The 24,998-nt window shown below is 42.7% G+C and overlaps 1 protein-coding gene across 2 annotated transcripts in view; it reads right to left on the bottom strand.

Annotated features, from left to right (window-relative positions):
- LOC143982389 (KN motif and ankyrin repeat domains 1-like) overlaps positions 1–24,494 on the bottom strand; it is a 30,454-nt gene extending 5,960 nt beyond the window's left edge. The window contains exons 1-3 of one of the 2 annotated variants that reach the window (XM_077481058.1): positions 24,131–24,494; positions 22,156–22,236; positions 3,943–5,837 (exon numbers count right to left, since the gene is read on the bottom strand). In XM_077481058.1, coding sequence (XP_077337184.1) covers positions 3,943–5,837; positions 22,156–22,192 — 1,932 coding nt within the window. In that variant the 5' untranslated portion in view covers positions 22,193–22,236; positions 24,131–24,494. Of the gene's footprint in view, positions 1–3,938; positions 5,838–22,155; positions 22,237–24,130 lie in introns of both variants that reach the window. The other variant, XM_077481057.1, reaches the window with a different exon arrangement.
- Positions 24,495–24,998: the final 504 nt, after the last annotated feature.

Genomic DNA, 24,998 nt, shown 5'->3' with positions numbered 1-24,998 from the left:
TATATATTTTTTTAGGGTTATAAACACTTTAAGCTTTCCAGATGCCCAGAATGCCCAATTTCCTCTGCTACGCATATTCCTGAGTGAACAAACTTTCTCCTCTCTCATCTAAGTCTTATTATTGGTCCATTAATGTGGCTAAGAGCTCCTGCATATACACTGTTTTTAACCACTTGCCAACAGGCTACAGTACATATACTGTGGCAGGTTGGCTCTATTGCACTTCATTTTGTGCAATACACAGCGATCGCTTCACGGAGAGACAGAACGGTGAACAGTGATGTAAACAAGGCAGATCCCCCGTTCTGACAGGGAAGAACACAGTTCTTCCCTGTCAGAAAAAAAAAGAGGTATCCCATAGTTTGTAGAAGCGATAACTTTTGCGCAGACCAATCATTATACACTTATTGGGATTCTTTTTTTTATAAAAAATATGTAGCAGAATACATATTAGCCTAAATTGATGAAGAAATTTGATTTTTTTTTTTCGTCTTTCCATGTTGTGTCCATGCACACATAAGCATTTATAGGCATAAAAAAACCCATTGCCAGCGCTTCCAGAAACAGTTGTGTCTCGGCAGAAAACATGTTTGGTGTGTGTAAACGCGCATTAACGCTAAGCGTGCCAAGTGCCTGAGTGTTAATTCATTCCAATGGCCAGAATTCTCAAGCACTTGACACGTCTAAATGCATCTAAACGCATTTACACAAGTTTACACGCGTTAAGTGTAAAAAAAGGAAAGGCATTTAGGAGAGGTTAGCTAGCGCCCTGTGTTCATGGGGTCTTAAGTGAGGCTTAGGATGCAGGAGGGGGTGAGGCCAGACTTTGGACCCATAAACCCAGGACTCGTCTGCATATCAGAACACCTGGAGATTCTGAGTACACAGTTCTCACTACTTTTCCTGATTTCATGGTTAAAACCCTGCCAGCTGCCATTCCACTGTTCAAGGAAAATCCCGCAGTTTCTACTGAGACACTCCCATTGGACCCAGGGATGGCAATTGGAGGCATAATTACATCCTGTAATAAAACATGTTGTGGAATAAAAAAAAGTTACAAATGAAATAGCAATTTAATTAATAATTTGAAAATAAAATTAATGAAAACCAATATAGATTGTCTTAATTGCCTTTTTATTAGCTGTACACCTGGGAAAGGTAGAACTAAGATGCAATAAATACCTCAACCACAAAGAAATATATTAAGTAAATTCAGTGGTCTACAGGGAATGTTTTAGTTTAAAATAAACGGTGGGCAATTTTTATATATAGTGCATTTAATCAGCACATATGGGATGGAAGAACTAGCAAGTTAATAATAGATATATTGTATATATTGTATAAGTAATAAGCTTCATAATGTCAGTCTTCTATAAAAATACCATGTACTAGTAATAGTAATGTATTTAAAGTTATTGCAAACTCTCACATATACCCACTGAGGTGACTATCCTCAGGTGATATGCAGAGATTAAACAAATCCTTCTTCATAAGTTATGCCTGTTTATCTGCAGCCCTCTCTTCTCTGCAGCCTTCTAAAACACACAAATCAAAAGCTATTTCTCAGCTCCCGCAGGCAAGGGGCAGGGATTTGATGTCACAGCACAGCGAAGAGTGGGGGGCTAAGTGTAATTCGATGCCTGAGTGGAGGGTAAGGATACACTCCCTCTACACACAGTCTCATAGAGAAACAGGCACAGCTGAGGCTTTCAGTCAAATTCTCTGTGCTGTTTGTCAAGATACTGTGGACTGGGTTAAATCGAGATATCCTGTCAAAAGTGACTAATGTGGAAAGCAGAGGGAAGAGACAGAAATCACAGTCAATGCTTTGGATTGAGGCTAAAACCCACTATGGAGGGATATGCTCTGTTCGTTTCAGAGGTTTACAACCACTTTAAAGTTAAACGTTAGCACTACCTTCTCTGCTCATTTGCACAGGCACCTCTTTTGTACTGAAATTTTCTACATTGATTTAATCACTTAAAGAGGAAGTATACCCTCCTGCAAAAAAATAAATAAAAACACACCCTGCAAGATAAAGGCACAAAGAGCTAGTATGCATAGCATGCTAGCTCATTATGAATTACTTACCTGAGAATGAATCCCCTGCAACCATCCACGTCTCCCCCTCAGGCTGCTGACATGTCGCCCGGGGCTTGCTTCTGGGTATCATGCCTCCGGCCCTGTGATTGGCGGGAGCCGTGATGGCGTCACTCCAGTGCGGGAGACGCCGCAAATGGCACAGTACAACTGAAGCAACGGCACATACTTCTATTGCTTCAGTTGGCTTAAGTGGGCATGTGCCGCATGACGTCGGCACATGCAAATACAGGGATATCTCCTAAACCATGCAGGTTTAGGAGATATCCAGTGCAGCTACAGGCAAGCTTAATTATAGGCTTGCCTGTAGTTTAAAGTGGTTGTAAAAGGTTTACAACAACTTTAAAGACCAAGCCTCTTTTTCAGTCTCGGTGTTTACAAGTTACAAACAAGTTTTTTTTGCTAGAAAATTTCTTAGATCACCCAAACATTATACATTTTTTTTCTCTAACACCCTAGAGAATAAAATGGCGGTCATTGCAATACTTTTTGTCACACCGTATTTGCACAGCGGTCTTACAAGCGCATTTTTTTGGAAAAAAAAACACTTTTTTGAATAAAAAAATAACACAACAGTAAAGTTAGCACAATTTTTTTTATAGTGTAAAAGATAAAGTTACGCCGAGTAAATTGATACCCAACATGTCATGCTTCACCCTTAAAAATCTCCATAGGGGACGTTTAAGAAATTCTACAGGTTGCATGTTTTGAGTTACAGAGAAGGTCTAGGGCTAGAATTATTGCTCTCACTCTAATGATTGCGACGATACCTCACATATGTGGTTTGAACACCGTTTTCATATGCGGGCGCTACTCACGTATGCGTTCGCTTCTGTGTGCAAGCTCGTTGGGATGGGACACTTTAAAAAAAATTCTTCTTTATTTTACTTTATTTTATTTATTTTTACACTGTTTTAAAAAAAAAAAAAAGGCTCACTTTTATTCCTATTACAAGGAATGTAAACATCCCTTCTAATAGAAAAAAGCATGACAGGTCCTCTTAAATATGAGATCTGGTGTCAAAAAGTCCTCAGATCTCATATTTGGACTTCAATGCAAAAAAATAAAAAATTTGTCATTTGAAAAAATGACAACAAAAAATGGCCTTTAAGACGTATGGACGGAAGTGACGTTTTGACGTCGCTTCCGTCCTTCTATGGTATGGATCTTCCCCTCACTCATCTCCATACCCAGCCACGGACAGGTCCCCATCGCCTCCGCCGTTGCCGGAGGCTCCGGTAAGCGAGTAAGCGACGGAGGGAGCAGGAAAGCAGCGGGGGGCCCTCTCCCACCGCCAATAATGGTGATCTCGCTGCAAATCCGCCGCAGAGATAACCATTATCGTAAACAGGACTGCCCACTGAAAAGATGGATACCTCGTTTATTGTAGCAGCTGTTGCCGTTACCAAGATATCCATCTTTAACCTGCCGATGTATATGTACAGGAGCCGGTCGACAAGCTGCACATCGTAAGCTTATCACACTGAGCATTAAAATTTATGACATAAGAATCATCTAGCCCTTTTCTTCCTGCTTTATTGGTCTTGTCCCACCCTTTCATTCATTCGATTTCGGTTCTTTCAGTCATCATTAGCCAGCTTTGTGTTTTCAAGTACAGCAACCTGCCAACTGCTACCACCAACCATGATCTTCCTGGATTGCATAGAGAAACAACAGAACTAGTCATAACATCACCGGGTCTAAATGAGGCATGTACTAAAAACAGATTTATGTAATCATTTCATTAGCAGGTTGGTGAAGGGGGAGGGGGGGATGTGTAAACCAGGGAAGGCAAAATATAAGGTTTAAGCTTCAGATTTAATAATAAAGTTACTTACTGACTTCATCTAAAGATTTTAATGTCCTGCTTCCATCTGTATCTCGCTCTGCATTATCCTCTTCCGAACTCTGATGCATTAACGCTTTGTTCTTTTCTCCTGCATAAGCCCCAGTGGCATATGTTTCACCATCTTTGATATCTTTATCAGATAGAGCACACTTGATATCGTTATTGCCAGCACTATCCACCTCATCTCTGCCTAAGATTGTCAGTTCATGCTCAGAAACCGGTACACTTATGGTGTCAAATCCATAGCTACTGGGTATTAACTGTCCTTTAGAATGTGCACTTATGCTTATTTCTTTACATTCAGTCATATCCACAACAGCTTCATCTCCAAAATGATCTAATCTATTTAATTCAATATCACTGCCAATGCCACTTGCAGACATTTCTGGAGCAAAAAGCGCTCTTGTGTCCACCATTTGTAAGTATTCTTCAGATGGTTTTGGACCGTTTGCATCTGCTAATGCTTCCACAGGGTTTGGTTGCACATTTATGATGGTTCTGGTGGAGACAGCTACCCTTAGCTCATCCATTTCATCACAGGCAGCCTTAAGATTATTTTCAAGAATTTTGATAACAGCTCTTTGATGTTCTATTGTATGTTCCAAAATCTGTATTTCCCTCTCGGCTTCGCATGTCAGACCTAATAATGGTTCCATTACCCAAACACCTACATCTGATGTTTCAGTTGCATATTGTACGGCAGCATCTTTTTTTTCATGTTGAGATCTATAGTAAAACACAGACTCTGTCATAGGAATATTCTCCCCAACTGATACAGACTTTCTGGACTTTTCCTTCACTGCTGGATAACGAACAAGTGTTTTGTCAGTTGCTGTTTTTTCATGACCTGTTTTTCTATCTGTATCACTTAATTTCTCCGTGAGTCTTTTTAGCTCTGTAATTTTACTTGGCTTAGATAATCCAGACTCTAATCTAATTTCAGATTTTTTAGTTTCCGTTTTAATCTCATTTTCAGATATAGCATCAAGCTTTTTCTTTAAATCAATATCATGGAGGCTAGAGTTAGCAATCGATGGCATTCCAATGGCATATGCCCTCTGCTTCTCCAGTTCATCTGTAAGCTGCTTTTTCTCTCTTTCAAGTGTATACATTTGCTTCTGTAAGAGAGGAATTACTTTTACCTGTTCTTCAAGGTCTTTCAGCTGCTTCAATGAAACAGCCATCTGCTCCCGAATATACTGAAGATGAGTTGAAGAAGAATTATCAGCTGGAGTATTTCTTCCAGAATTCACAGGACTGAATTTCATAGATCCTATGGAGGTTGGACTTAGGACTGCATGTCTGTCTCCACTTTTATTATATTGCAAAGTTGATAAAGATCCTTGGGTGAGATTGGGTGAACTTCTACTAGCAGAACTAAGCTTAGAAAGATTGGAAGACTGTATTTTTTCATAGTCTACAATTAGTTGCTCTTGTTTTTTTCTACTCTCAAGTGCTTTCTCAACACGAGCATTCCGAAGTGACTTTGCTGATGGAGGCGGGAGAAGTTTAAACAAAGGTGTTGGCGATATTGGATTTGACTTTCTTAAACCCAATGCCTGTTTGGCCGCACCAGAATAGCTGTTATCTACAACGTCTCTTGTAAAAAAAACGGAGTCTGATGAGGTGCCATCCTCACTATAATCCAAAGACTCTGTTGAAATCGAAATTCCAGTTTGGCTGGACAGGCTTCTTAAGGATGATGTAGAGCGCCGTGATGATCTTGGTTTTCTGCTAAGAGACATTTTCTTCAAAGTCTGACCACTCTGGATATCATCAACATATTTTAGAAAGTCCAAATCCAACTGGAATCCATATGGCGTTTCCACACAGTAGGAAGCCTTGTCATTTTCATTACGATCCCAGTATAAGAAGGGAGCTCCTAGATCTGTTGAAAAAAAAAATTACATATATATCAGTATACTATTATGGCAAGCTCTGGCTCACTGAAAATAATACATAAAAAATACGTTTTAATATCTTTCATCTCGTTATTTATTAAAGTGTTATAAACATGTTGTTAACCTTGATTGGGACATTTTCCCCAGTTTTGAGTCCTTTTATATACTATATTTTCTTATTGTTTAAACAAATCATATTTGCAAATTTGAATATTACAGACACATTGTTTCATTGCATAAAGAACAAAATACACTACCCTTTTAACTTATAAATACTAAACTCTTTCACCTAAAAAAATACCGCTATGCAACAAAATATTTATTCTGTCATTTACAAATGAGTGACCTCTAAACAATAAGAAAATATAGTATATAAAGGGCTCAAAACATGAAAATGGTCAAAGTCAAGGTAAAACACTTTCACAAATAATGTGATATTAGTATCCAGTAAATTCCTGAAATCAATACCACAACAAGTTGCTCTGACATTCAAAGAAACAATGCCAAAATGCAATTAGACAGATAAAGCTTGCGTATCCACTCGTACAGTAGCTGGGCCACCATAAGGTGGAAAAATGACAGTTACTAAAATAATAAGAAAAAATACCGGCGCTCAAATTATATTATATAATGGTGTGCTGCAATCAAATAAACCCCTCCTTTGAGGTGAATAAAAAGATGATAAATTATGGATTAAGCAAACTACCTAAACAAATATAAATAATAAATCTATAATATATAAATATCTACTAGTATCAGCTGTACTCAGTATTATAATTATACATGAATCACATGCAAAACCTTGATAATACCACCTGTGTTATTTAGCTAGATTACCTACTATTAAAGCGGAGGTCCACCCTAAAGTGGACCTTCCGCTCATTGGAATCCTTCCCCCCTCCGGCGCCACAATTGGCACCTTTCAGGGGGGAGGGGGGTGCAGGTACCTGTACAGTACAGGTATCTGCACCCACTTCCGGGATAGCTCTCTGCAGAAAGGGGCGTAGATTACACCCCTTTCCGAAAGTCCCCCGCTGCCTGCTGGGAAACACACAGATCCCAGAGGCAGCGGGTCCATCCTTATTGCGCAGCGCGACTCGCGCATGCACAGTAGGGAACCGCGAAACGAAGCCGAAAGGCTCCACTTCCTGATTCCCATACCCAAGATGGCGCCGGCAGCACCCGAGAGATGATCGAGAGATCGGCTTCGGGTGCCGACATCGCGGGCGCGCTGGACAGGTAAGTGTCACTATTTTAAAAGTCAGCAGCTGCAGTATTTGCAGCTGCTGGCTTTTAAAAAAACTCCCGGCGGACTTCCGCTTTAAGTGCTCCAAATCAATCTCAAACAAACAACATAAAAACCCCCAAAAAAAAACAAATAACCAAAAAAAAACAAAAAGATCCCCCAAATGAGTCCGTGTATAACCTCAGTTCCAAAATATATGTGTGAAATGGGGTGCAACTCCCCTATCACAATTCAGAGTGAAAACAAAAGTTCCTTTATAAATAGTTAAATCTTCCTATGTTCACGTGCGTAGCTCCACACCACAATTCACCCTTCGTGCCACCACCAACTTGTGAAATGGCCACTCACCCGAAATAAATGGAAGCTTGCCTTTGGTTCATTCAATGGATAACCACTCCTTACACCCGATTATTCTCCAGTCAGCAATCCACTGGTTATTCAAACTCATTAAAACATGTAGAACCATCATAGTGTAAAATGTTTCAACTTGTTTAATAAAAAATATTTAAAACAGATTGAACTCACATGTTCCAGTGTCAGCAAGCCGACACTAAGCTTATCCAGCCATGGATCAGGGTGCGCTCTAAGCCAATGTGTGTTTTTCTACAGGTGACCCCTTTCTCCCATAAACTCCTCTCCTTAGTCCACCTGTTACCGGTACTCGCGTTGTGAATGGTTCCCGCAGCCTCTACATGTTTCGCAATCCCATCTGCATCATCAGGAAGCTTACATATGAACTCATTGGGGGGTATTTTTGTTTTTTTTGGTTATTTTTTTTTTTGGGGGGGGGGGGGGGGTTATGTTGCTTGTTTGAGATTGATTTGGAGCACTTCATAGTAGGTAATCTAGCTAAGTAACACAGGTGGTATTATCAAGGTTTTGCATGTGATTCGTGTACAATTATAATACTGAGTACAGCTGATACCAGTAGATATTTATATATTATAGATTTATTATTTATATTTGTTTGGGTAGTTTGCGCAATCCATAATTTGTCAAATGACAGTTACTGTCTACCAGTCCTAGGATTTCCACTTTGTAGTCTAAACACTAAACAGAATAGAGGAGGTTCTATATTGTGGTTAAACCAGAGTGAATTATTCATAAGGAGCACACTAAAATATAGCAAGGTTTCCACCTAGTTGTTCTTCATCACACAAGTTCATTACAAAACATTTTTATCTGACATTACAAAAGAAAGCAAATGCGGATTTAAAACATTTACATACAAATAATTGAAAAAAATTGGCAAAATAGGCTAAATGTTGTATTAAAAATACCAAAAGTAATGTGCTCCACATGCAGGTGGTACAAAAGCAACTTAACATGTAGATAATGTACAGATGGAGATTGGTGTTGAATATTAACAGTGGCTAGGTGCTTATACAATATTTAGCTTTGACAATATGAAGACGAACACAAACAGGCATGCTTTGTTTTACAGTTTAGGCCTGTATAAATAAGAGGAGTATAGACTTGCATATATTGGAAGAAAGTATAGAATGATTTGCATGCTTAGACTGTTACTTAGCTAGTGCATTTGCACCAATTTTTCGCCACAGCTTGTGGTGAAGCTTTGCTTTTTTCCAGCATCCAATCATGTGCAAGGAAAAATGCATTTGTTTTTCTATTTTCTTTGCACCCAATTGGATATTCTTTACAAAGAGAAGCTTCACCGCATTCACTAAGCTCTCGGCAAAATGAGTGCAACTGCACTTGTAAGGTGCACAGTCTATTTGCCTTTAGTAAATCAACCCCATTGGGTGTTCTGTTGTGCAAGGATGGGCTAGAAATGTGGTTTGTGGTAAGTAGAGTATAATTCCTGTACACTTTTCAAAAAATAAATGATAAAGTGGAAGTCAGAAAGTAAGATAAATGGGGATGGTAAAAGGACACACAGAACGGACCTCACATTATACCTCAGACCTCACTGAGAGCAGAATCCCATTGATTGCAAAGGTACACCTGTGCAGTTTGATGGATAAAACCTGCACAGTACAGATGATAATTTGGTTAGCACCCCCAGCTGAACCCCTTCCGCCCATGGTGTCTCCTCTACTTTTGCTTTAGCCCTGCCCTGTTAACAACACATGTCTATCTCTGTGTGTTCTATCACTTTAGAAATGATGCAAGTAATCAGTGATCTGTCAGAAATCCAATGGTTTCCTAACTTCCTTTTGAAGCTGATAATACTGTACTTCTGCTGCACTCAAATTTCAAGGTCTTCTCTGCTGCACTACAGAATATTTCCCCTTTCCTTATTTCCCTATCATGGGGAAGCTCAGCCACCACACACCATTAAAGCCCAGCATGTTATAGGTGATAGCTGCCTCAGCCTAACTCCATCCAGGCTACTTTTTCTGTGAATTACGTGAGGTCAAGGCAGACTCTTAGCCCAATCTGCACCCACACTGAAACACACCAAATGGGGGTCATAGATGCCGGAGCAGAGACCCTAAAGTCAGTTTAGGTTCACATGGAAGCTGTTTTAAAGTCTTGAATATGAGATTTCAGGAAAGGTTGATACTAGAGCTTAGGATTTCAGTGCAGCCAAGGCAACTTTGTCAGCTCAAACAGAAAGTTAGATTGGTGGAGGAGGGTTATGGTGTGGGGTTGTTTTTCAGGGGTTGGGCTTGGCCCCTTAGTTCCAGTGAAGGGAACTATTAAGGCATCAGCATACCAAGACAAGGTCCATAAAGATGGATGAGCAAGTTTGGGGTGGATGACTTTGACTGAGTCCTGACCTCAACCCGATAGAATACCTTTGGGATGAATTAGAGTGGAGACTGCAAGCTAGGCTTTCTCGTACATCAGTGCCTGACCTCCCAAATGCCCTTCTGGAAAAAAGGTCAAACATTCCCATAGACACACTCCTAAACCTTCTGGACAGCCTTCCCAGAAGAGTTGAAGCTGTTATAGCTGCAAAGGGCCAACTCAAAATTGAACCCTAAGGACTAAGACTGGGATGCCATTAAAGTTCATGTTCGTGTAAAGGCAGGCGTCACAATACTTTTGACAATATAGTGTATATAAGGTAGCTGTTTCACCTGCCAAGTTTTTTGTTTCCATACAGTCCTGTGATTTACACAACTCACTCACACAGCAAAGCTCTCTCTGGAAGGGTAAGAGACCTGATTATTCTCTGCTGCAGTCAAAGGTGGATCCAGAGTCTAGTCTCGGGAGGGGCACTGCCAGAAAATAAGGAAATAAGGTGTTGCTTACAGAACTGTATTTAACGTATCGTACAGACAGGGATTTTTCTTTTATGGAATATATTTAGCAGAATACAGATCAGCCTAAACTGATGAAGAATTTTTTTTATAGAAAATAGCAAAAAATATTTCTTTTTTTTTCAAAATTTACGCTTTTTTTCTGTTTATATTGTAAAAAATAAAAAACACAGGTGTGATCAAATTCCACCAAAAGAAAGCTCTATTTGTGGGAAAAAAGGACGTCAATTTTACTTGGGTTACAATGTCACACGACCGCGCAATTGTCAGTCAGTCAGTTAAAGCAACACAGCACAGTATCGTAAAAAATGGCCTGGTCATAAGGGGGTAAAAGTTTCCGCAGCTGAAGGGGTTAAGATTGAACAAGTCAAGACTAAATGGGCATTTTTTTTCATACATAGTGGCACACATGTATTTTGCGATATGACTTGACACATGAATTCATTCATTTTTTTTTTTTACTCACTTTTAGTCAAATAATTTGGTGCTCAGATACATTTAGGCAGGCTCCTCCGCTCCAGGCAGCTCCTCTTACCGTTATGTCGGCTCTGAGTCTAGACGCCAGGCGGCCCAGGCACTAGCAACGAGTGCAGGGCCAGGGTTGTCAGGCCAACAGTGCAGCTCCACCCACCTCCAGGCTTCTACTGGTCCATCCCGGCACCGCGTAATTACCCACTAGTCTCTCTTTCTGCACCGCTGATTGGCTGATGAGACAGGGAGAGAGACTCGGGCAGAGGCTCCAGCGCTGCAGCCTGCAAGTGACACCAGTGTGACAATCATGTCAGTGCCATATTTGGGGGGGGGGGGGGCAATTGCCCTGCTGCCCCCCTGGATCCACCTCTGGCTGCAGTTCAGTAAGCCTTACAGGTCTTGTCCATCCCTGTTATGGTGCAGGTGACAAGGGCTTGCCCAGGGTGCAGAATTTAAGTACCAGTTGGTCTTCACAAAGGATAATGACCGGGACCCCCAGTGGCCACTTAACTGGTCCCTTTTGAAGAAGTTGGTACAGTACTTAGACACCCTGAAATAAAATAAAATTGCAGCGCTATTCTACAATATTAAAATGAACTAAAATTCAATATTGTGTAATAATATATGTGAAAAAAACTTGAATACTAAAGACAATGCGTGTGAAAAACCCCTAAAGGGACATAACACACAGTACATAAATCAACTGTGCAAATATATTATGTACAAAAAAGTTCACGTGATATCCACAGAAAAGAAGGTCAAACATTTGAATGAATCCAAGTCCATAAATTAATTGTCATGGCATCAGTGTGACTTCAAAAAGGGGATATACTGTATAAAGAGGTTGCAAGTAGATAATCCACTACCAATTAGTTGAAGGCTTACCAGAGGGCTTGGACTCAGACAGGCATATGCCTAATGAGTCAATTGAGCTTGTGGTGTAGCACACCAAGAAATGTAGGCATTCATAAAAACGACCTCTGGCTAGGAGTCGAATATTCCTGTGATCTTTCCAATGGCTCTCCAGATTGGTAACCCCCCAAAATGGTTAGACGAGGAGCAGAATGAATATACTCTCCCGTGTGGTATGGTTGAGAAGGAAAAAATATGGGGCCACATAGTGTAATTCCATTAAGAAAAAGGAGTATTTTATTAAATAAAAGGAATGCTCACACATGAAGATAAAAAAGCAGTTTGGTAAAATGTGATGCAATGGCATCAGCAGAGCCTGTCCCAGGACGGCTCTGCTGATGCCATTGCATCACAATTTACCAAAGCACTTTTTTATCTCAGTTTTATATTAATATTGTACATTAGTGGTACACTTTTATTTTATTTCACGTTGTTTGCAATTGTTCTTTTGCTGTGCTGGCCGCTGTTCACCATTTAAAGAGACAGCACGGTATATACTTTATGTTTTGTACTTAAACATCCTCCAGGTCATTCCCAGTGTCATTAACATGTGCTTATGCTCATTGGTAAACCAGGAGTGAACTGTATGAAAAAGGAAATCCTGAGCTCTAGTAGTGCTGAGAGAGCTAGAACAAGGCTTGTAAAGAGCAATGCCTGAACAAAACTGGACAAAGTTGTAACACTCCCCCAGCCCCTTACCAGACAGTGAAATAAGAAGCAGCAGACTCTTTCCTCCTATTAAAGAAACAAACTAAAACTCGCGCTAAGGAAAAATTTTCAAAGTGAAAAAATCAATAATCATTTAAAGTGCAAAAAAGTGCACAATAAATAAAAATAAAAATGAAATCAATAATTAATCTTTCCTCTTATCAACATGCTCTATTCACTGCAGCACAACAAATTGTGCTGCCCCCAGTTGGGTCTCTGCTGTACAGGGAACTGCAAGAAATGGACACCCACTCAAATTCAGGCACTTACAATTCTTGCATTTAAAAAAATACATTTAATTGACGTATTAATTAATTTCAGGCTGCATTAATCTGTGCCTTTTTATATGTGCCTGGAATTTAGCTTTAAAGCAAAAGAGTCACTGTGACAGCCACATAGGCCTTTATATTTTGCTCATGAAAGTTTCTTTAACCACTTCAGCCCCAGACCAATTGTCAGCCTAAGGACCAGAGGTCTTTTTACAATTTAGCACTGCACTGCTTTAACTGGTAATTGCGCGGTCATGCAACAATGTACCAAAACAAAATTTGCGTCCTTTTCTTCCCAGAAATAGAGCTTTCTTTTGATGGTATTTGATCGCCTCTGCGATTTTTATTTTTTACGATAGAAAAGGAAAAAGACTGAAAATTTTGAAAAAATATATATTTTCTACTTTTTGTTATAAGAAAAATCGAATAGACTCAATTTTAGCCATACATTTAGGCCGAAATGTATTCAGCCCCATGTCTTTAGTAAAAAAAATGTCAATAAGTGTATATTTATTGGTTCACGCAAAAGTTATAGCGTCTACAAACTAGAGTACATTTTCTGGAATTTACACAGCTTTTAATTTATGACTGCCTATCTCATTTCTTGAGGTGCTAAAATGGCAGGGCAGTAACCCCCCCCCCCATGACCCCATTTTGGAAAGTAGACACCCCAAGGAAATTGCTGAGGGGCATGTTGAGCCCCTTGAATATTTTTATTTTTTTGTCCCAAGTGATTGAATAATGACAAAAAAAAAAAAGTTTACAAAAAGTTGTCACTAAATGATATATTGCTCACACATGCTATGGGCATAAGTGGAATTACACCCCAAAATAAATTCTGCTGCTTCTCCTGAATACGGGGATACCACATATGTGGGACTTTTTGGGAGCCTAGCCACGTATGGCACCCCGAAAACCAATCACTGCCTTCAGGATTTAAAATTTTTGATTTCACTCCTCACTACCTATCACAGTTTCGAAGACCATTAAATGCCAAAATAACACAAACCCCCCCCCCCCCCAAATGACCCCATTTTGGAAAGTAGATACCCCAAGCTATTTACTGAGAGGCATGTTGAGTCCAGGAATATTTTATATTTTGCCACAAGTTGCGGGAATATTACAAACTTTTTTTTTTTTTGCACAAAGTTGTCACTAAATGATATATTGCTCACACATGCTATGGGCATATGTGAAATTACACCCCAAAGTAAATTCTGCTGCTTCTCCTGAGTACGGGGATACCACATGTGTGGGACTTTTTGGCAGCCTAGCCACGTACGGGACCCCGAAAACTAATCACTGTCTTCAGGATTTAAATAAAAAACGCTACCAAAAAAAACGGATCAGGCCTGACTCTGCGAATGCTGCAGTTATGTGTTTAGTGTTTTGTAAGTGACAGTGATCGATCGATACTGCACTTGGGTGGGCTGGGCGCAGGGGCAAAACGCAGGTGCTAGCAGGTATCTGGGCTGATCCCGCTAACAATGCGTTTTTTTGGAACCCTAAACTGCTGGGGACGCTAGTATAGATCTGATCAAATATTGATCTGTTCAGATACTATACCACTACGGGAGGTTTATACTTTGCGCATGGGCGTTAGCAGTACTGGCACTAACCTAGCGCTGCCTGGGGCGACGCAGACCCTATCTGACCCTAAAACCTAATTGATATCACCCGCTGGGTGATCAGGGGGTTAAACCATTATTGGGTAATAAATGGTGGGTGCCCTGATACTATAAAAAGCAAACTAACTAACCAGAGTCACCCGTAACACTTATACGGTGATCACTGGTGAAAGGGTTAACTAGGGGCAACCAGGGGGTTAAAACCTTTATTAGGTAGTATATGGTGGTCCCTGACGCTATATGAAAAACCTGACGGGGGAACCTAAATAACTAACTGGCTAACCAGCGTCACCAGTGACACTTATACGGTGATCGCTGGTGAAATGGTTAACTCTAGGGGCAATCAGGGGGTTAAAACCTTTATTGGGTAGTATATGGGGGTACCTAACGCTATAAAAACCTGGCGGTGAACCTAAAAAAATAACTAGCTACCTAGCGGCACCAGTGACACTAATGCAGCGATCATAAAAACGATTGCTTAGTGACACTGGCAAAAGGGGGTGAAAGGGTTAACTAGGGGCAATCAGGGGGTTAAAACCTTTATTAGGTAGTATATGGGGGTCCCGGACACTATATAAAAACCTGATGGGGAACCTAAATAACTAAATGACTAACTGGCTAACCAGCGTCACCAGTGACACTTATACGGTGATCGCTGGTGAAAGGGTTAACTCTAGGGTCAATCAGGGGGTTAAAACCTTTATTGGGTAGTATATCGGGGTACCTAACGTTATAAAAACCTGGCGGTGAACCTAAGAGAATAACTAGCTACTTAGCCGCACCAGTGACACTAATGCAGCGATCAGAAAAACTATCGCTTAGTGACACTGGCAAAAGGGGGTGAAAGGGTTAACTCTAGGGGCAATCAGGGGGTTAAATCTTTATTGGGGGGGCTACCCTGGACCTAACACTAACTGCCCTGACAGTTTTTACTATCACAACTGACACTAAATGATCAGTGACACTGTGACTGGGAGGAGGGGCGATCGGGGAGGGGGGGTGATTGGGGGGTGATTTGTGTGCCTATGTGTACCTACATGTCAGTGTAGTGTTGGTGCACTTACTATCTCTGCTCTCCTTGCAGTCCGGTCAAAAACACTGCCCCGAGGAGAGTGACATCACTTCCTCCCTGCCTGTGTTTACACTACACAGGTAGGGGAAGCTTCTCATTCGCCAGGAGCGATCGAGAGGGGATGGCCAGAAACCAACGGCCATCCCCTCATCCTGGATCACTCCTGAAGCGAAACGGACCGCCGCAGCCAGCGGGAGGGGGTCCGATCGGACGGGTATGTGCTTGTGCCCGTACATGCCATTCTGCCGACGTAGATTTACATGCAGCGGTCCTTAAGTGGTTAACCACTTCAGCCCCGGAAGAATTTACTCCTTTCCTGACCAGGCCATTTTTTGCGATACGGCACTGCGTTGCTTTAACTGACAATTCTGCGGTCGTGCGACATTGTACCCTAATGAAATGTATGTACTTTTTTCCCCAAAAATAGAGCTTTCTTTTGGTGGTATTTGATCACTTCTGCAGTTTTTATTTTTTGTGCTATAAACAAAAAAAGAACAACACTATATTTTGTACTTTTTTCTGTAATAAATATCCAAAATTAAAAACAAAATTAAAATTTCTTCATTAGTTTAGGCCGATATGTATTCTTCTACTTATATTTGGTAAAAAAAATTGCAATAAGCGTATATTGATTGGTTTACGCAAAAGTTATAACGTCTACAAAATAGGGGATAGTTTTATGTAAAACAATGGTTAGTGCAGAGCAATAAATTAAGGAAAAAAGTCCATTCCACATGAAAAGGAACTAAAATGTCCAAAAAGGTGGAAGGCAAGATCTCTTGTGAAGGAAGGTGAGATAAAATCCTCCAGTGAAAAATTTGTGACAAGATCCTCCACCACAGAGAGACAAATGCGCTTACCAGATCAGGTGGACCTCTGTGATACAGAGGGCCATATGTAAAGCCCCATACACACGAGCGGACTTTTCAACATCCAAAGTCCGACGGACTGATTCCGTCAGACTATTCGATCGTGTGTGGGCTGCAACGGACTTTTGACTCGCCAAAGTCCGAAGGACTTTAGAATATGGAACATGCTTCAAATTTTTCCAAAGGAACTCCGCCGGACCCGGTCCCTTCGAAAAATTTGCTCGTGTGTATCCTATTCCGACGGACTAAAACCGACGCTAGGGCAGCTATTGGCTACTGGCTATGAACTTCCTTATTCGAATCCAGTCGTACGTCATCACGTTCGAATCCGTCGGAGTTTAGTGTGATTGTGTGTGGCCAAGTCCGCTCAGCCGAAAAGTCCGTCAGAACTCCGACGGAACTCCTTCGGAAGTCTGTCGGACATAAGTCCTCTCGTGTGTACGGGGCTTAAGTATATCCACTCAGGGATGTAAGTGTGATCCAGCGCAGATAGAAAAGATCCCAATCTAACAAGATGAAACTTCAATCCAGCAATAAGATCCGGCAATGATAGCCTCCAAACCGGCAGTATTAGTGTGGTGACACGGCCAACCCAGGTAAGAATAAAAAATAGAGGGACACGCTCTAAGTGTACTCCGTATTTTTATTGGGAAAGTAAAAGGCATAAAATGCTAGTGCTGACAAGCACAAATAGTAAAAATGCCAGCAAATTCGTATGTTACGAACGGCCCCCAATGCACTGCGCCAGTCGCAGTGCATTGCTGGCTGATGATTGGCCAAGCATGCACTGTGACCCTGCATGCTTGGCCAATCACAGCGCCGGCAGTGAGGAGAGCCATAATTGGCCACAGGTTGGATGCCTGTGGCCAATTATAGCTCAGGGTGTTTAGTACATGCCCCACACTATAAAGGCCTCCAGCGCAGCGGCCTTGCGGCGTTCATAGAGAGAAGGATAGGCAGAGACAGTGTCAGTTGTGCTTTACTTCTTTAGATAGCACTGTTACAGTGAGTATAGCGTTCAGGGAGAGAGCAGGATAGGCAGGAACAGGGCCGGACTGGCCTACCGGGATACCGGGAAATTTCCCGGCGGGCCGGCTGCCTGGCTGTCCCTGGGGCCGCTGTGAGGGCAGCGGCGCCTGAAAAAAATATGGCTGTGGGGCTGGGCCGACACGAAACTGCACAAGCGCCAGCGCTGTTCCAGAGCTGGCCATGCTCGGGCCAAGCCCATACACGCTCAGCAATTTTCGGAAAGGTGGGCACATTCCATTTTTAAAATTAAGGCAGCGCTCAGTGAAGTCTTGTCTGGTGGCGTGTGCCTCTTCTTATGCCCCCCCGCAGCCTCTGACCTCCCGAACACTCCCTCCCCCTGCAGCATCTGACCACCTGTCCGCCCCCCCTCCCCCTGCAGCCTCTGACCTCCTGTTCACCCCCCGCAGCTTCTGACCTCCCGAACGCCCCCCTCCCTGTGCAGCATCTGACCACCTGTACACCCCCCTCCCCCCTGCAGCCTCGGACCTCCTGTCTGCCCCCCCCCCCCCGCAGCCTCTGACCTCCTGTCCGACCCCTCCCCCCTGCAGCCTCTGACCTCCTGTCTGCCCCCCCGCAGCCTCTGGCCTCCTGTACGCCCCCCTCCCCCTGCAGCCTCTGAACTCCTGTTCACCCCCCGCAGCCTCTGACTTCCCGAACGCCCCCCTCCCCCTGCAGCATCTGACCACCTGTACACCCCCCCTCCCCCCTGTAGCCTCTGACCTTCTGTCTGCCCCCCCCCGCAGCCTCTGACCTCCTGTCCGACCCCTCCCCCCTGCAGCCTCTGACCTCCTGCCCGCCCCCTGCAGCCTCTGACCTCCCGAATGCCCCCCTCCCCCCTGCAGCCTCTGACCTCCTGTCCACCCCCCTCCCCCCTGCAGCCTCTGACCTCCTGTCTGCCTCCCTCCCCTCGCAGCCTCTGAGCTCCCGAACGCCCCCCTCCCCCCTGCAGCCTCTGACCTCCTGTCTGCCTCCCTCACCTCGCAGCCTCTGAGCTCCCGAATGCCCCCTCCCCCTGCAGCCTCTGACCTCCTGTACGCCCCCTCCCCCCTGCAGCCTCTGACTTCCTGTCCGCCCCCTCCACCCGCAGCCTCTGACCTCCTGTCCGCCCCCTACAGCCTCTGACCTCCTGTCCGCCCCCCTCCCCCCTCAGCCTCTGACCTCCCGAATGCCCCCCTCCCCCCTGCAGCCTCTGACCTCCTGTCCTTCCCCACAGCCTTTAACCTCCTATCCACTCCGCAGCCTCTGACTTCCCCTGTCGTCCCCTCTGCAGCCTCTGACCTCCTGTCCGCCCCCTCCCCCCTGCAGCCTCTGACCTCCTGTCCGCCCCCCTTCCCCCTGCAGTCTCTGACCTCCTATCTGCCCCGCAGCCTCTGACCTCCTGTCGTCCCCTCCGCAGCCTCTGACCTCCTGTCGTCCCCTCCGCAGCCTCTGACCTCCTGTCCCCTCCGCAGCCTCTGACCTCCTGTCCCCTCCGCAGCCTCTGACCTCCTGTCCTCTCCGCAGCCTCTGACTTCCCCTGTTCCCCCCCTGCTGCCACCTCTGGCCTCCCCTGTTCCCCCCCTGCTGCCACCTCGGTCCTCCCCTGTTCCCCCTCCTGCTGCCGCCTCTGGCCTTCCCTGTTCCCCCCTGCTGCCGCCTTTGGCCTCCCCTGTTCCCCCCCTGCTGCCGCCTCTGGCCTCCCCTGTTCCCCCCCTGCTGCCGCCTCTGGCCTCCCCTGTTCCCACCCCTGCTGCCGCCTCTGGCCTCCCCTGTTCCCCCCCTGCTGCCGCCTCTGGCCTCCCCTTTCCCCCCCCTTGCTGCCGCCTCTGGCCTCCCCTTTTCCCCCCCTGCTGCCGCCTCTGGCCTCCCCTTTTCCCCCCTGCTGCCACCTCTGACCTCCCCTGTTCCCTTCTCTGCAGCCTCTGACCTCCCCTGTTTCCCCTGCTGCCGCCTCTGACCTCCCCTGTTCCCTTCTCTGCAGCCTCTGACCTCCCCTGTTTCCCCCTCTGCAGTCTCTGTCCTCCCCTGTCCCCCCATGCAGCCTCTGTAGTCCCCTGTCACCTCTGACCTCCCTTTTCACCTCCTCCGCAGCCTCTGACCTCCCCTGTACCCCCTCCTCCACAGCCTCTGACCTCCCCTGTCGTCCCCTGCTCAGCCTCTGACCTCCCCTGTTGTCCCCTGCACAGCCATTGACCTCCCCTGTACCATCTGCAGCCTTTGACCTCCCCTGGAGAGGAGTCAAGAGTGGGAGTGCCGCCAGGATGGGGGTCAAGAGAGAAGTAAGACATGTATGGACTGTGGAGAGGAAACTATGGGATAAAACCAGAGCCACCAATCTGAAGCCGACTGACTGAGCCCTGCACAGTGCACCTGAGAGGAGGTCAGTGACAGCCTAAGAGGTGGGTGGGGGGTCAATACAATATTGTAAGGGGGCACTGATATAAAGGTTTCCCCCTTATATCGATAAACTTTCTTATCTCAGTGTTTTCTTTCTGCGGAAGGTGGTCTCTGGTCATCAGAGTCCTCCCCACATTCCCAGAGTTCCCCTTTACATCATACTCTGCAGGATTCCACCTTACAGTGCAAGGGGGAACTCTGATGTAAAGGGCAATGCTGCAGACCCTGATGTAAGTGAGAACTCTGATGTAAAGGGGAATGCAGTGGACTCTGATATAAGTGGGGTCTCTGGTCACCAGTGCCCCCCTTTTTATATCCGAGTTCCCACTTAGATCATGATCTGCAATGTTCCCCTTTATGTCAGAGTTCCCTTGCACTGTAAAAGGGGAATCCTCCTGATGTAAGGAGGAACTCTGTGCTGGGATATAATAATCTGACCTTCATGTAAATGGACAAATATGTTTTTTGACTTTTGTTTAACTTAAACACATTGCTAATAGCATTAGCTACATGTTTATAGCGTAAATATTGATATTTGCACTGAAAACTGACATTTTTGGCACCTTTTTTTTTGCAGTGTCAGTAAAAAAATGTGCCAGTAAGGCCCCTTTCACACTGAGGCGCTTTGGAAGCGCTAGAGTGCTAAAAATAGCGTCTGCAAAGCGCCCTGAAACAGCCACTGCTGTCTCTCCAGTGTGAAAACCCGAGGGCTTTCACACTGGAGTGGTGCGCTTGCAGGAGGTTGAAAAATGTCCTGCAAGCCGCATCTTTGGAGTGCTGTAGGAGCGGTGTATTTACCATTCCTAAAGCGCCCCTTCCCATTAAAAACATGGGGCAGCCCTCCAAACCCGCCTGCAAAGCACCGCTGCAGTGGCGCTTTGCGGGCGGTTTTAACCCTTTATCGGCTGCTAGCGCAGGTTAAAACTGCTCCGCTAGTGGCCCGAAAAGTGTCGCTAAAACTACGGTAAAGCGGCGCTAAATATAGCGCCGCATTACCGCCAGCGTGCCCAGCGCCTCGGTGTGAAAGTAGCCTAAATGCCATGATTTTTTGCCAGTAAACAATTGGTGCTGTTTGTAAATTCCACGTCTCTCTTATCTATATATCATATACTCTTCAAATGTGCTTTAAAATGTATGGTTTTACCTTTTTTGAACAAGAAAATAATGACGTTATGCTGTTGGGCTGGTATAATAATGCTCTGGGGCTGGTATGAAATTATTTCCAGGGCTGGTTTTTATTCCCAGTCCGGCCCTGGGCCGGGACAGTGTCAGCTTTGCTTTGCTTCTTTAGATACCACTGTTACAGTGAGTGTAGTGTTCAGGGAGAGAGCAGAATAGGCAGGGACAGTGTCAGCTTTGCTTTGCTTCCTAACCTAGCGCTGTTACAGTAGGTGTAGTGTGCCTCCTGCACAGCATACACCTGAATCTACCCCCTCATTGCTGGTGTTGTGTAGTTCATTTGTGCAACACAGGCATCTGCCTAACCTTAACATTACATATTTTGGGTGCGGGGTTCCCCTTAATATCCATACAAGACCGAAAGGGGCTGGTAATGGGCTGGGGTAGGGGGGTGATGGGGTAGCCATGCCATTTTTCTCAAAGATTTTCCTCCATATTGCCAGGACAAGACATTACTTAATAATTACTTAATTAATGCTTTAATAGCCGCAAGCAGTTTTAAATGGCTTTTTTTCCTTTACAAATGTAATTTTGTGCAGGGACTGCTCTAAACATGGGAAACACATACCACTTCACAGGCATACTTTAGACACCCCCCGGTACGATATTTAAAGTAATATTTCCCTTTTTTTTCACTTTATGCATCATTAAAATGACTGCTCCAGAAAAAACGTCAGTTTTTAAAACTTCTTTTTGCATTGATACATGTCCCCTGGGGCAGGTCCCGGGTCCCCAAACCCTTTTTAGGACAATAACATGCATATTGGCCGTTATAATTAGCACTTTAGATTTGGAACGTTCGTGTCCATTGTAATTAATAGGGTTCTAACGTTCGTGAGAACTTTCGGTCCATTCGCAGGTTCTGGTGCGAACCGAACCGGGGTGTGTTCGGCTCATACCTAATCACGAATATCTATACATACATAAATATTGAATCGAAACGATATACATACAAAACTAATTGATTTGGTATAATGAATATTGACACTCTGCATAAATAACGAATTGTCCGAAAACAAATTAACGTAACATAAGGAATTTAACATTGAGTGAAATGATGTATTTTATGAATGAAAACGAAAAAAAACTAAACAAAATTTTCCATTGTGCACAAGTCTAGCGCTTATCAGTAGCCTACCCACAAAATTGAACAAAGTATACTGTAGTTTTGTAAAATTAACTTAAATATTAACCATCAGCCAATCAAATATTCCCCTATAAAAAGCAAATATATATTTAGCTGTTTTTCTACATACACTATGTGAAAAAAGTGCATTGTTCTTTTGCATAAAACATCAAGTATGCAAGTACATTACCTGGAAGGTTATTACTTATATTGATAGACTGTGTCATCTTGGTATGAAAATGTAAAGACCCAGCTTCAGTCTCAGTCAATCCTGTAAAAAAAAAAACACAATAAAATAAGTTTGAATTAGGATGTGAATAATACTTGATTATTGTGTAGCATCATTAACAACCTACTCAAGCAGCAGATTTATTAATATCAGTGTTTTTTTTTAATTAATTTTACATGTGCAAGTTGTTACTTCATTATTATTTCATTGCTCTAAATCAAGCTAGCTACCGTTGCCTTCTTTTTAAAAGAAAAACTTGTGTCAAATCTATATTTATTCTTGTTATAATGAGACTAATGTGTATAAGTTCATGTACTTTACTGGAGAGTTGTTTTCAGAGCTCACTTACCCATCTTAAACCTCATACACACAATCACACTTTTTACAAACTTCCCTGTGGATTTCTGTACAAAGGGCGTTGATCGTGAACTTGTTAAGCATACACACGATCTGGCTTTTTCAGCCAACTTTCACCAAATCACGTTTTTTTCTGCTCTTTACTGCCACCTTTGGTCAGCTTCTGTATTGTTGTCTGATCTTTTGCGTTGGTTATGAGCATTCGGGTTTGTAAAGTCCGATGGTTTTCTGTACACACGATCGGACTTTGCTCCATCGGACTTATGTTGTCAAAAAGTTTGTCTGTTCGAACAGCCAATATTTGTTCGATGAAAACCGAAAAAGTTTGTCCGATGGAGCGTACACATGGTCGGATGTTGCCTTAAAACAGTAAATTTGCATGTTTGTTGTCAAAAAGTCTGATCGTGTGTACGGGCCTTTAGGCTACATTCCCCCTTATCACTATATTAAAGATCCAGAGGCAACACCTACTCTACTCAATCTGCAAAATGGCCTTAAACTTCAGCGACAATTCCCAAAAAGTTTTGGGCTTTAGTTACATCATTTTGGGTACTGACTTGTACAATAAGAAATTATACATGCCCTTTTTTATATATATATTATTGTTTCTTTCAGCATTCCAAATAACATATGTGATTGTTAAATGTATGTATGCGTTGGCATATAACACCATCAGCTATAATATCTCTTGATTGTGATGTCATAAAACAGTGACTCAGCAAAAGATTATACTTCATATGGAGGGTGGTAATATTACTCATGGGCCTATAAATTCACATGTTGTGTTATAGTTACTCAAAGCAATCAACTGGTAATCAACTAGCTTTGCTTATGCTAAACGGGTGAAATATGAAAACGGGTTGGTTGCTATGGGTTACTATATTTTATACATTGGGTTACTATATTTTATACATTGCTTTTCACTGATTTATAATTAGGCAAGTTAATCTATATTATTGGGAAAAAAACAAGTAACAGCTGAAATAGTATTGTTCATATATTAATGCATAGAATTTATAATAATAATTATTATTATTATTTATTAATGTTTGCATTTTTTCTTTTATTTTAACTGTGAAATGCAAAATTTGTGTTTTTTTTTTCTGTCTTTCAGTTTTGTTGTTCTAAACTGTCTTCTTTCATGGCTAATTTTCTGCCCTTTTTAATGGTAAAAAAATAGGTAACTCATACATTTGCATTGTGGCGATCATCAGAATATTCACAACAATTGTAAAAGCAGAGCAGTAGAATTTAAAAAATAGATACAACAGTTAAATACAAAGTATGAATGGTTTGCCTTTGAGGAAAAAAAATAAAATACTGGTTGCCTTATAGCAATGTACAATAAAGCTGGATACACACTATACAACGTTTGTTGTTCGATTTCCTTTAGATTTACCTTCAACTATGTAGTGCAAGGGTATACAAATTGAAAGTGTTTAGGTATGACTTCATCTTATATGGTTTTGGTAAATCTAAAGGAAAAAAAAAAAAAATCTAAAGAAAATTGTATAGTGTGTATCCAGCTTTACAAACAGTGAAATCACCAACTTAAATGATTTTGTTAGCCTGCACATACCTCTTTACAATACTTTGTCTTGTAGAAATACTTAGTTCCAAGTTTTGGATAATCCCAAAAATTTCGACAACATATTCACTGAGCGCTTGAGGCTGAAATGAAACTTGCAATAACATCTGTTGTCACAAGAAACGTATGTGATTTCCTGAGGATAGGCCCACTCTGGGAAACAGCCTTTCCTTTGAAAAACTCTTCATTGTTGTGTGGCTAGATCATAATTCCAGATTGTCAGGAATATTCAGCCAGCTTCCTGTCACAAATACATTAGAGAGACTGTGCAAATGTCTGCATATCCTACGAGTGTTTGCTATTAGAGTCCAATCCCAAACCCTTCTATTCAACTTACTCTATTTATCTTTGAATATCTTTTAAGGTGGGCTTACTAAAATGGCATTTAGACATTCAATGAATTTAGCATTGCACTTTTGTGTTTTTTTTATACCCTGCAAGAATTACAAAGCTCCCTTCTCTCCCTTCCCGGCACCACCCTTCCTTTGGACGAACAATAACTTTTAGCTGGGAAAATCCAATTGGCCAATGGTCCCTTTTCCTAGTATTAATGCAACACCCCGATATTTCCAAATTCAGCAGGATCATTTGTGTGGTCAGCCAATGACACAGCTCTCCTTTATTTTGATGGAATATAACATTATTTTCTGATACATATTTAAGGCCTACTGTAGCATGTACAGAGTTCCCTTATGATACAAAAGGTGTACACTAGGTAGGTGGGTCTTTATAAAATAAAAAAATAATGTTTAAAAACATTTGAATGTCGTTCTGTACACTACAAATGTCCACGCATGTTACATTTAGATAGTTTGACCATTTATTTGACATTTCAGTCCAATTCAAGAAACTGGTGTAT

Source organism: Lithobates pipiens, unplaced genomic scaffold (genome assembly GCF_037356315.1).
Source record: "Lithobates pipiens isolate NorthernLeopardFrog02 unplaced genomic scaffold, aLitPip1_a1.2 Scaffold_16, whole genome shotgun sequence".
Taxonomy (NCBI): Eukaryota; Metazoa; Chordata; class Amphibia; order Anura; family Ranidae; genus Lithobates; species Lithobates pipiens.
Note: the sequence above shows the minus strand (reverse complement) of the source record. Positions and strands in the feature narration are given on the sequence as shown.